General features: G+C 42.6%; 1 protein-coding gene across 1 annotated transcript; it reads left to right on the top strand.

Moving 5' to 3' along the window:
- The first annotated feature begins 8,172 nt into the window (after positions 1 to 8,172).
- On the top strand, positions 8,173 to 8,547 carry LOC138876018 (uncharacterized). The gene has a single exon (XM_070154904.1). The coding sequence runs from the start codon at positions 8,173 to 8,175 to the stop codon at positions 8,545 to 8,547; it is 375 nt and encodes a 124-aa protein (XP_070011005.1).
- Positions 8,548 to 12,470: the final 3,923 nt, after the last annotated feature.

Genomic DNA, 12,470 nt, shown 5'->3' with positions numbered 1-12,470 from the left:
GAGTACCTCTATCTGAAATGATGGAAATTGGAATACCATGGAGACGAAAAATCTCCCGAATATAGATCTCCGCCAACCGCTCCAAAGAATAAGTAGTACACACAGGGATGAAGTGAGCGGACTTGGTTAGCCAATCCACAATCACCCAAATAACATTGAACTTCCTCAAAGTCCATGGGAGCCCAACTACAAAGTCCATGGTGATCCGCTCCCACTTCCACTCTGGAATATCTATTTGCTGAAGCAGCCCACCCAGTCTCTAGTGCTCATATTGCACCTGCTGATAGTTGAGGCACCGAGCTACAAATCCAACTATATCTTTCTTCATCTGCCTCCACCAGTAGTGCTGCCTCAAATCCTGATACATCTTCACGGCACTCGGATGAATGGAATACCGCGAGCTATAGGCCTCCTCCGGAATCAACTCCCAAAGCCCATCAACATTGGGTACACAAATTCGACCCTGCATCCTCAATACCCCATCATCACCAATAGTCACATCTCTGGCATCACCGTGTTGAACCTTGTCCTTGAGGACAAGCAAATGAGGGTCATCATACCGATGCTCCCTAATACGATCAAATAAGGATGACCGAGAAACCATGCAAGTTAGAACCCGATTAGGCTCCGGAAGATCCAATCTCACAAACTGGCTGGCTAGGGCCTAAACATCCATCGCCATAGGTCTCTTCGATGCTGGTAAATAAGCCAAACTCCCCAAACTCTTTGCCCAGCGACTCAAGACATCGGTCACCACATTGATCTTGCCCGGGTGATACAAAATGGTAATATCATAATCCTTCAGTAACTATAACCATCTCATCTGGCGCAAATTTAGATTCTTTTGCTTGAACATGTGCTGCAAGCTCCGATGGTCAGTATAAATCTCACAGGGAATCCCGTATAAATAATGGCGCCAGTTTTTCAGGGCGTGAACAATGGCAGCTAACTCAATATCATGGAAAAGGTAATTCTTCTCTTGTATATTCAACTGTCTAGACACGTAGGCAATCACCCTACCATCCTGCATCAACATCGCTCCGAGGCCAATCCTCGAGGAATCACAATAGACCATATAAGACCCCGAATCTGTAGATAGTATCAAAATTGGGGTTGTAGTCAAATCTCTCTTGAGCTTCTAAAAGCTCGCCTCACACTCTTCCATCCACTGGAATGGAGCACCCTTCTGGGTCAACTTGGTCATAGGGGCTGCAATCTATGAAAACCCCTCTACAAAAAAACGGTAGTAACCTGCAAAGCCAAGAAAAGTGCGGATCTCTATAGCTGAGGATGGTTTGGGCCAACTCTACATGGCCTCTATTTTCTTTTGGATCCACCTGAATACCCTTACTCGATACCACGTGGCCTAGAAATTCCACGGAGTCCAACCAAAACTCATATTTGAGAACATAGCATATAACTTGTTCTCTCTCAAAGTCTAAAGCACAGTCCTCAGGTGTTGCTCATGATCTTCTCGACTCCGGGAATACACCAAAATATCATCAATAAAGACAATGACGAATGAGTCAAAATACAGTCGGAACACACTGTATATCAAATACATAAAGTTTGTTGGGGCATTGGTCAGTCCAAATGACATAACGAGGAACTCGTAATGACCATACCATGTCCTAAAAGCAGTCTTCGGTATATCTGGCTCCCGAACCTTCAACTGATGGTAACCTGAGCGCATGTAAATCTTAGAATAGAAAACACCCGTGCGCCCTGAAGTTGCTCAAACAGATCATCAAAACCTGGCAAAGGATAAATGTTCTTCACTGTGACCGTGTTCAATTGGTGATAATCAATACACATACGCATAGATTCATCCTTTTTCTTCACAAAGAAGACAGGAGCACCCCAAGGTGACATACTGGGCTGAATAAAACCATTATCAAGCAATTTCTATAACTGATCCTTCAACTTCTTCAAAGCATGAGGAGCCATACAGTATGGATGAATAGAAATGAGCTGAGTGCCAGACAATAGATCAATGACAAAATAAATATCTCTATCAGGCAGCATGCCCGAAAGATCAGCTGGAGACACATCGGGAAAATCCCGTACTACTAGGACTGAATAAATTGAAGGGGTATCAACACTGACATCTCTCACATAAGCTAAATACGCATCACACCCCTTCTCAACCATACACTGAGCTTAAGAAAAGAAATAACACTACTAGGAGTGTGATCTAAAGTACCCCTTCACTCAATATGCGGTACACCTGGCACAGCCAGCGTCACTGTTTTGGCGTGACAATCAAGAATAGAATAATGGGGTGAAACCAGTCCATGCCGAAGATAATCTAAAAATCTACTATGTTGAGCAACAATAAATCGGTTCTGGTCTCAAAACCACTAAGAGAAACCAAACACGACCGATAAATGTGGTCCACAACAAGTGAATCTCCCCTAGGAGTAGAAACATAAACAGGGGAACTCAAAGAATCTCGAGGTACAGCAAAATGCAGAGCAAAATAAGAAGACACATAAGAGTAAGTGGAGCCTGGATCAAATAGAAACGATGCACCTCTGTGACAAACCAGTATAATACCTATGATTATAGAATCGGAGGCAACAACCTTGGTACGGGCAGGAAGGGCATAGTATCTGGGATGACCTCCCCCTCTAGAGCGACCTCTACCTCCCCAACCTCCACCTCTAGCTGGCTGAGCAGGTGGGGTAGCAACTAGAGCTGTAATCCTAGCATGAGAACTTTGCAGGGCGTGCTGTGGCTGAGAAGTCTATGGAGATGCACCCCTCAAAAGTCTAGGTCAATCCCTCACTATATGGCGTATGTCACCACACTCAAAACAAGCTTCGGGAGAATTTGGCGGTTGTGACATGCTCGGGCTAGGCTTGTTGGACTGACCTCTGAAAGCACCCCGTGCAGGAGACGCACTAGATACCGGAGGTGAATAATAAGGCTCGTGAGGTCTAGGAGGAGCTGGAATACCACTGGCTGTTGGAAGAGCTGGATGAATAGGGCGACTTATATAACCCCTACCATGACGACCTGCTGCTGGGGCATGGGAACCAGAGAAATGGCCCGACTCTTGAGACCTCTTGGCCTCCCTCTCCTCTCTCTCCCTAGCATGCATACCCTCAATCCTCCTAGTAATGCTCACCACCTGCTAATAAGAAATGTCCATCTCCAACTAACTAGCCATGCTAGACCTGATGCTGGGAATAAGCCCCTCAATAAACTAGTGAACCCTCTCACGAACAATAGAAACCAAGGCTGGGGCATGTCTAGCCAATCTATGTAACAGACAACATACTCTAAGACAGTCATAGCACCCTGGCACAAGTGCTCAAACTCAGAACGCCATGCGTCCCTAAAGCTCTGAGGAACATACTCTCTTAGGAACAGATCTAAAAACTTAGTCCATGACAGTGAAGCAGCCTCATCGGGACTGTCTAACTCATAGGTGCTCCACCACTCATAGGCGGCTCCTAGAAGCTAGAAAAAGGTGAAGGAAACCCCGCTCGATCCTGATATACCCATGGTACGGATATTGTCGTAGCACTCATCTAGAAATCTCAGAGCATCATCCGATGGTAGACCGTTGAAAACAGGAGGCTTGTACTTCTTGAACCTCTCAAGCCTCAACTGCTCATCCTCGGAAGTCGCTGCCCTGTCCTAGGGATGATCTCGGACTGCAGGTTGTATAGGAATAATCTCAGGGACCTGCTCAACATACACTCGCTTCTCAAGAGTGCGGGTGGCGGGAATTTGTGCTCCTCCCCCAGCCTCAGACGTAGCTGCAGCAAGGGGAAGCAACCCTGCCTGAGCCAAAATGGTGTACTTGCTCATGAACTGTGCTAGAGTCTCCTGAAGTGTTGGAGTAGTAGTAGCAGTAGGCGTATCAAGTTCCTGGGCTCCGGCTGGATCTGCTAGTGGTACCTCAGTGGTAGCTTGCGCATGTGCTCTGACTGCACCACGTGCGCGTCCTCGGCCTCTACCCCGGCTCCGTCATCTGACGGCTGCAGTAGGGGGTGGGGTTGCTTGATCATCTCGGGTAGCGTGTGTCCTCACCATCTATTAGAGAATAGAAGATAGAAGTTTAGAATTGTGACATCAAATCTCGCACAACAAGGAAATCAAATGAAGTGGAAATTTTCCTAACGGTTACATAGCCTCTCGTAGATAAGTACAGACATCTCCATACCGATCAGCGAAACTCTAATAAACCAGCTTGTGATTCATGACTCCTATGAACCTAAAGCTCTTATACTAACTTGTCACGACTCCGGTTCGCCCTCCGTGAACAATAGTGATGGAACCTAGTCTTTACGACTATATAAGTGTAAAATACGGAAGATAAACCAAATTAGCGGAAGAAAACAATTTAAAAAAGGAATAAAGTAATAAAACATCATTTAAAAGTGTCGCTCGACATTCACAATATTAACTCTTAAACACTAATACATTTTCCCCAAAACCCGAAAACCCATGAATCACAACATATGAATATAACAAAAATGCTCTAACTACGGAATGTCTACATCAACAGAAGAAAATAGAAGGGCTATCACTAAAAAATAGAATGAAAAGGGACTCCTTGGTCCGCGGACGCGACAGATATACCTCAAAGTCTCTGGAGTTGTCGCCTCACCTCAAGGGTGATTGGATTGAGTTAAAGTACCTGGATCTGCACATGAAAAGCTTGCGAAGAAAGGGCATGAGTACACCACAGCGGTACTCAGTAAGTGCCAAGCCTTACCTTGGTCTGGTAGTGACGAGGAAGGTCAGGTCCCTATTGAGGTTAAATAAAATATAAAGTTCGACAGTGTAGAACAGAACGGTATAAATAAGTACAGCTGTAAAAGTAACACAAGATATAAAGGGCAACAACAGTTATTACCGAGGCAAGGTAAACACAGAAAGAAATACGGCTCGCCACCAAAATAACAATCGGGGATCTAACAGAATATCGTTCTGTAGTCCCAAATATACATATCCAATGGATCTCCCAGGATCCCGTCCCGTAGTCCAACTCATACTGCGTGAGGATCTACCGGAATCCCATTCCGTAGTCCCAAATGTAAATACTAGTACTGGGGGAATCTATCGGGTGCAGTCTCGTAGTTCCATATAACTGTGCAGGGGGATCTATCGAAATCCCACATCCGTAGTCCCAAATAAACAGACAAGGGGGAGCTACCAGAATCCCACATCCGTAGTGCCAAATGTAATTACATAGTAGCATTAGGAAAATATTTAGAAAATGTCAATTTCATATTAAGGCAAACAAGTAATCCTAGCCTAGCATGCTGCATAGAATTCAGGTAAGCAGTTGAGCAAATAAGGCAATTAAAACACTTAGACATGCTTTCCTAAGCTAATAACAGGCTTTAAGTGCAGGTAATATAAACAGGAAAAGAAACATACTAGTAATTACTTAATGAAAATCGGATTTTCAACAATTAGCACAAGTACGCACTCGTTAACTCACATACAAGGCATTTCAATTAGCAGTAATACCAAATCCTAATGGGAAGGTCCCCACACAAGGTTAGGCAAACCACTTACCTCGAACCAGCTCAAGTAACTGATTCTATAATTAAATTCTAAGCTAATACACGAAATTAGGTAAAATGACCAAAATGCCCCTTGGGCCCACGTCTCGGAATCAGGTAAAATTTAAATTTTAGAATCCTCACACTCTCACGAGTTCAGTCATACCAAAAATAAAAAAATCGGACCTCAAATCATCGCTCAAAGGTCTCTAATTAGTCAAGCCCTAACCCCCAATTTTACCACTGATTTTCCTTAAATTTTCATGTTTAAAATGATAAAAATCACCTCAATAACGAGTTTAGGTTCCAAGAATCTTACCTCCTCGAAGTTCCCTTGAATTCCCTCTCAAAACCTCCCCAAAAGCTCACTTCCCAGATGAAAATAGTGAAAGAATAACTTAAATTCGTGAAGGCAACTATTTATATGTTCTGCCCAGCAATCCCACATCTGCGATCCACCCATCGCATCTGCGATACCACTTTTGCGGTTGGGGAACCGCTTTTGCGGTTCTCACTTAAAGTTCCATCTCTGCACTTGCGACCCAGATGCCGTATGTGCGGTAATTCTATCGCTTCTGCGGTCCCTGCTCAAATTCCACTTAGCCGCTTCTGCGGCTCAACTCCGCATCTGCGGTAGTCGTATATGCGGCCTACCAACCGCAGATGTGGTTATGACAACATCCCAAAGACTTAAGCTGCAATTTTCAACTTTCCAACTTCCCGTTAACCACCCGAAATCATCCTGAGGCCCCCAGGACCTCAACTAAAAGCACAAACAAGTCCAATACCCCTGTCCAAACTTATATCAATCCTCAAAACACCTAAAACAACATTGAAATGACAAATCAACCATTAATTCAAGCCTAAGAACTCTAAAACTCTAAAAATATGCTTTCGATCAAAAGGTCTATCAAACCTCGTTCGAATGACTTGAAATTTTGCACACACGTCACATTCAGCACTGCGGAGCTACTCCAACTTCCAGAATTCCATTCCGACCCTTAGACAAAAATCTCACTATCGATCCAGAAACTTGATAATTCGACCTTTCGGCATTTCAAGCCTAAAAGCTACGGACCACCAAAACACAATCCAAGCACGCCCCAAAGCCCGAATTCACCCAGTGGAGCTAAAGGAACCATCAAATTTCCATTCCGAGTCCGTCTTTACACTGTTCCGACTATGGTCAAATTTTCAATACTTAAGCTCTCATTTAGGGACTAAGTATCCCAAAACTCTCTGAAACTCAAAACAGAACTTCCCGGCAAATAAAAATAGCAGAAATAAACACGAGGAAAGCAGTTAATAGGGGGATCGGGGCATTAATTCATAAGACGACCGGCTAGGTCGTCACACTTAGCCTCATGCAAGATTTGAGACATGGCTTAGTCTCATGCAAAGAGAAGGCAATGCTTAGACTTATGCAAATATGGAGGTAAGGCTTAGCCTCATGCAAGATTTGAGACATGGCTTAGTCACATGGAAAAAGAAGGCAATGCTTAGCCTTATGCAAATATATAGGCAAGTGTTAGCCTCATGCAAGATTTGAGACAGGGCTTAGTCTCATGAATAGAGAAGACAATGCTTAGCCTTATGCAAATGTCGAGGCAGGGCATAGTCTCATGCAAGATTTGATGGGCTTAGTCTCATGCAAGAGAGGGCAATGCTTAGCCTTATGCAAGATTTGAGACAGGGCTTAGTCTCATTCAAAGAGAAGGAAAGGCTTAGCCTTACGCAAATATGGAGGCATGAGTTAGCCTCATGCAAGATTTAAGACACAGCTTAGTCTCATGAAAAGTGAAGCCAATGCCTAGCCTTATGCAAATAGGGTTGCAAGCTTAGCCTCATGCAAGATTTGAGACAGGGCATAGTCTCATGCAAAGAGAAGGCAATGTTTAGCCTTATGCAAATATGGAGGTAGGTCTTAACCTCATGCAAGATTTGATACAGGGCTTAGTCTCATGCAAAGAGAAGGTGATGCTTAGCCTTATGCAAATATGGAGGCAGGGCTTAGCCTCATGCAAGATTTGAGATAGGGCTTAGTCTCATGCAAAGAGAAGGTGATGCTTAGTCTTATGCAAATATGGATGCAGGGCTTAGACTCATGCGAGAGGAGGCAAAGCTTAGCCTTATGCAATAGACAAATAGCAAATAGGAGCAGAATATTTCTTAGATGGAGATATATTTGCACTTGGCGGACCGATTGTTATGAAGTTAGTGATTTTGATGTGTGTATATTTGTGAATACTCCTGTTATGTTCATTGTGCCTGCATTCAAAGAAAAATTGTGAGTTTTGAGGGAAAGGTTGGTCCATGCCTTTGTTTGCTTGCTTTTCTTTGCTTTGCTCTGGAGGCCCTATTCAAGTTACCCTAGGTAACACCTGGCTGTCACAGAAATAAACTTTTCGAATATGTGCATTTATTGATAGAATCATTTTATGAAACATAATGGTATATAATATCACGTAAATTAGGTGAACTAATAACTGTAACACTTTTAGAGACATTGTGGCTTCCTTGCATTAGAATTTTAAGGGTTCTCGTCAAAATTCTACCCCAGTTTGGTGAATGATCCTTCGGACGTTCTACTTGTAATGAAGTTTGTTGGATCTGTTTTGGAATTTTTGGAATCCTTCTCAAAATTTTAATGTGTGGCATAGGACCTGATGAGTACAACAGAGTATCAGCTTGTGATACTACCAAAGAAATATGGGAAGCCTTACAAATTGCACATGAAGGAACCACTCAGGTCAAACAATCCAAGATAGACATACTCACTACTGAATATGAGCACTTCAGGATGAAGGACGATGAGTCCATACAAGATATGCACACCAGATTAACCTCTATCATAAATGAGCTTCACTCACTTGGAGATGTCATTCCCATAAACAAGCTTGTAAGGAAAATTCTTAGTGTTCTACCTGGGTCATGGGAAAGTAAGGTAAATGTCATCACTGAAGCTAAAGATCTAAAAACTCTGCCCAAGGATGAGTTGATTGGTAATCTGAAAACATACTAAGATGAAAAGAAAGAAAGACAGTGAAAGAAGATAGCATAAGAAGGAAAAGAACCTGGTGCTTAAGGCTGAAAGGAGTGATTCAAGTGATGAAGATAGTGACATGGCCTATCTTACTAAGAGATTTCAAAAAATGGTTCGAAGAAATGGTGGCATACCAAAGTGGGGCAGTTCAAGTAAAACAAGGAACAACAATCTCTGTCACGGATGTGGAAAGTTAGGGATTTCATCAAAGACTTCCCACTCACGAAACAGGAGCAGTACAAGCAAAATCCTGACAAAAGCAGGAAAAAGGATCCTGGTTCCAAAGAAAAGATTCAATCGAAAAAGTGCTGCAGACAATATCGTTAAGCAGGATCTTGCTGCTTGGGGAGACTCCTCAAGTGAATCCGAAAGGGAATCAGATGGAGAAAATAGTTCCATGATGGCAGTGGAAACTGAAGCAGCAAAGTATGATTCACTGTTCGCGCTGATGGCTCAGTTAGATGATGATGAAGAAGAAGATGAAGACGATGAGGTAAACTTCAGGGATGTTCAGATATATCTGAAATCCTATTCTTCTAAGAAGCTAAGATCTTTATCAAATGTCCTAATTGATGCTTATTATAGTCTCGCAAATGATAAGGAGATCCTGACCATAGAACTAGGAGAGGCCGAATAATTTAGAGATGATCTAGTGATCTGTGTAGTGCACTTAAATGAAACCATAGCTAATCTTGAACAAGAGAAGGAGTCCCTGAATGAAAAAATAATTAGTGTGGAAAATGAGAGAGACGATCTGATGTTAGTAGTTGTTGATCTAAAAGAAACAATACAAGGTCTTAGCAATTAGAAACACACTTTAGAAGAAAAAGATGCATCTACTGAAGAGGAAAGGGATGACCTACTAGTGATATGCACTGATCTAGAGGAAACCATTTAGGGACTCAATAGAGAACATAGGAATGTAAGTCTTGGGAAAGGGAAAGAATTAGCCAGTGAGTCGCACATCTTTCTCAAAAAGGAGTTAACTATTGTAAAGACCAGTCTCTGCAGTGAACTCGAGAGGAATCAGTGACTCCAAAATAAGTTGGAGAAAGTAAGAAATAATCTTAAGAAATCCTTGAAGTGGACCTGGTCCTTAGATGCTGTCATTGCCATGTATCTCAACAATAGTGGGAACAAGCAGGGCATCGGGTTCCAAAGGGAGAAAACTCCCTACAACCCACATAGCAAGTATGCCACTGTACCTGATAACTGGCTATGTACCCACTATGGAAACAACGGACATTTTAAAGAAAATTTCCAGGGCAGGGTTTAGTCTACTCAAAAGAACAAAACGTTTACAGATAGAGTGATTGCTAGCAAAGGATAAGGTACCACTTGCAAAAGGTAGATGTTGCCTGCATGGAATAGGAAATCCCTCATTCATCCTTTTTATAGTAACAAGGGACCCAAACTAGTTTGGGTTCCTAAATCTAACCCTTGATGTGCATGTGCATGGAGCAGTGGAAGGAAGCAGGCTGCAATGGACTATGGACAGTGGATGCCTAAAGCATGCAGCTGAAAATATCATGCATTTCTTCTAACTGAAAGCCCTTTAGGAGGGAAATGTATCCTTGAGAAGAAAGTAAAGGGTACATTCTCAGTGAATGAAAAGGCAGAAAGGTTCCTTTGGCACTCGAGTGGGAACGAGCGCTATGTGAATGGCCTAAAAAGGGTGCAGTCACCAATCTGATAACTCTCCAAGTAGTTTGAGTGAACGAGGGTAACAAGAACAGTCACTCTTGCTATTCATTAATCTCCACAAGCTGGCGATATGAGATGAATGAAGTTGCAACCATGTCATGAAGGACTGGTATATGCAAACTTCTCACCTCCAAGACCTGGTCAGCAGTCTGCCAAACTCAAGCATCACCTGGACATGAGTTCACAAAAATGATGAAGGAGGGAGAGAAGTGATCACACACAATTACACCAAGGACTCCACAGCGTAGCTGAATGAAAGAACAGAATTGGAAAATGCTGCATGGATTGTGCTCATCGCCTATGGAATCACCAAGAAATTCTGGGCCAAAGGAATGAATATTGCTCTCTACTTTTGAGAACAGGTCTCGAACCAGGTCCCTCCCAAAAAAACTCAACAGGAACTGCCAATTGGAAGAAAATGCCTTGTTCCTGACATCAGGAAGGATCAGCTTGGGAAGCGCAATGCAAAAAGGCGAGTGAAGGAATCCTTCTGGGGAACAACCCACAAAACAAGGACACAAGATCTCCTACAAAGGAAGCACTAAATGGAAGGAGATGCTCATGGGGTATTCAACAAGACACTCTCCCTTGCCAAGAAAGAAACTGTGAATACTAATATGATGAACCAATCCTGTCTCTGGGAAATATCTAAGGCTTCAAATCAGGAAGATGATAAAGTAAGCAAGATGAAGGAAACTAGAAAAAGATAACACAACATCATCCTCCATATCTCACAAAGAATCGGGTACGTCACTTGCTACCACTGAAGCTGAAAGAAGAAGTAAAGATGCAGCTCATGGCATTACACAAGCAGCAGAACACAAAGTGTGGGGAAATCAAATTAACCTCCATATTTCTCTCTTCAACCAACTTCTGTATCAAATTGGAAAACCAAAGTGAACCTGTCATGATGCTTACCTCATATTTCGGGAGACAATGAAGCAAAACGAAATGACCTCATCAACACCTGGAGAGAAATTGCAAATACATTGAAGGGTAAGATCTTCTTCTGAGGGCCAATATGAAGAAGGGATTGATTGGTGGAAAGGATTGTAGAACAGAAGACCAAACTCTAGATATCTGCATCAAAACCTCAAGTAGAGAATATTTCGGATAAATCAAGGCGAAGAAGGGGACATAAGAAACTAATGAAGAAACTGGTCCTCCATCTGTTGACTTTGTAAGACACCGTCAGGTAAGGGTAGCTAAAGTGTTTTCTGACCAATCCTAACTCACATCAATACCGTTGTAGGTAAACACACATGATGATCATAGAAGGTAAAGATACAGTAATGAACTGTAAGAGGGGAGCTGCTAAAACTTTGTTCAAAAGACTGCTCTAGCATCAGGTTCCTGCATCTCAGGTTAGTAGTAATGTGCTTAATTTTGCATGCCATTTCTAAACAAAAAAATATATAAATATTATGTAATTCAACTGCCACTTCATCCTACTTTTCAACGTCTGTGTGTCGTGTCTTGTCCGTTAAATGCTTTCATCCCCTCTACACGGTAAAACTTTCCCACAAACCTACTGCCATATTTTGAACTATTCAGAACCTGTTTCGCTCTCCACTCATCATTAGTTCTTCTTCCAATAAAACTTTCTTTCTCTCTCACGGCAAGTCATGAACCTTCATCTCCCGTGTATAGCTAGGATCCTCCTTCCATCTATTTCTTTCTCTCTCTACTTGTCTACTAAGTACTTATATAATGGCGATCGAACAATCTTCTCATTCCCTCGCCATTAACACTATTCCCACTTCTTCAATATCCTTCAAAATCATTCCCTAAGCATCATTATTTCACACCTTTTACCACCTTATACACTTCCGGTTCCTCCTCCACCCTTACAGTTTTTCCATTTCTGATAAACCCTATTTACCACTATTTTGAGAATCCTATGTCTAGTCAATCCTATGATCTCATCAAAGACCACACAGAAGGTCTTACTCCTCAAGTATCAGAAGCCCCTGAGGATGATCCTGACCAGTACCTGAACACCTCCATGTTGGAAACAATGACTCTAAAGGAGTCACTGGAAAAGGAAGCCGCTCATAACATTATGGCTACATCTGCTAAGATTCTGATGAATGAAGGAGCATATCTCTATTTTGAGTATCGCGAGGAAGACATGCCATTCCTAGGAGATGTAAGAACAATAGCACCCCTCGAGTCCTTGGCTCATGAGATATTCTCTG

Source organism: Nicotiana sylvestris, chromosome 8 (assembly GCF_000393655.2).
Source record: "Nicotiana sylvestris chromosome 8, ASM39365v2, whole genome shotgun sequence".
Lineage (NCBI taxonomy): Eukaryota > Viridiplantae > Streptophyta > Magnoliopsida > Solanales > Solanaceae > Nicotiana > Nicotiana sylvestris.
The sequence above is the reverse complement of the archived record's forward strand: the minus strand, read 5'-3'. Positions and strand labels throughout refer to the sequence as shown.

What these genes read in the sequence shown, in the direction of transcription:
- LOC138876018 (XM_070154904.1), top strand. Translation starts at nt 8,173, where the DNA reads ATGTGTGGCATAGGACCTGATGAGTACAACAGAGTATCAGCTTGTGAT.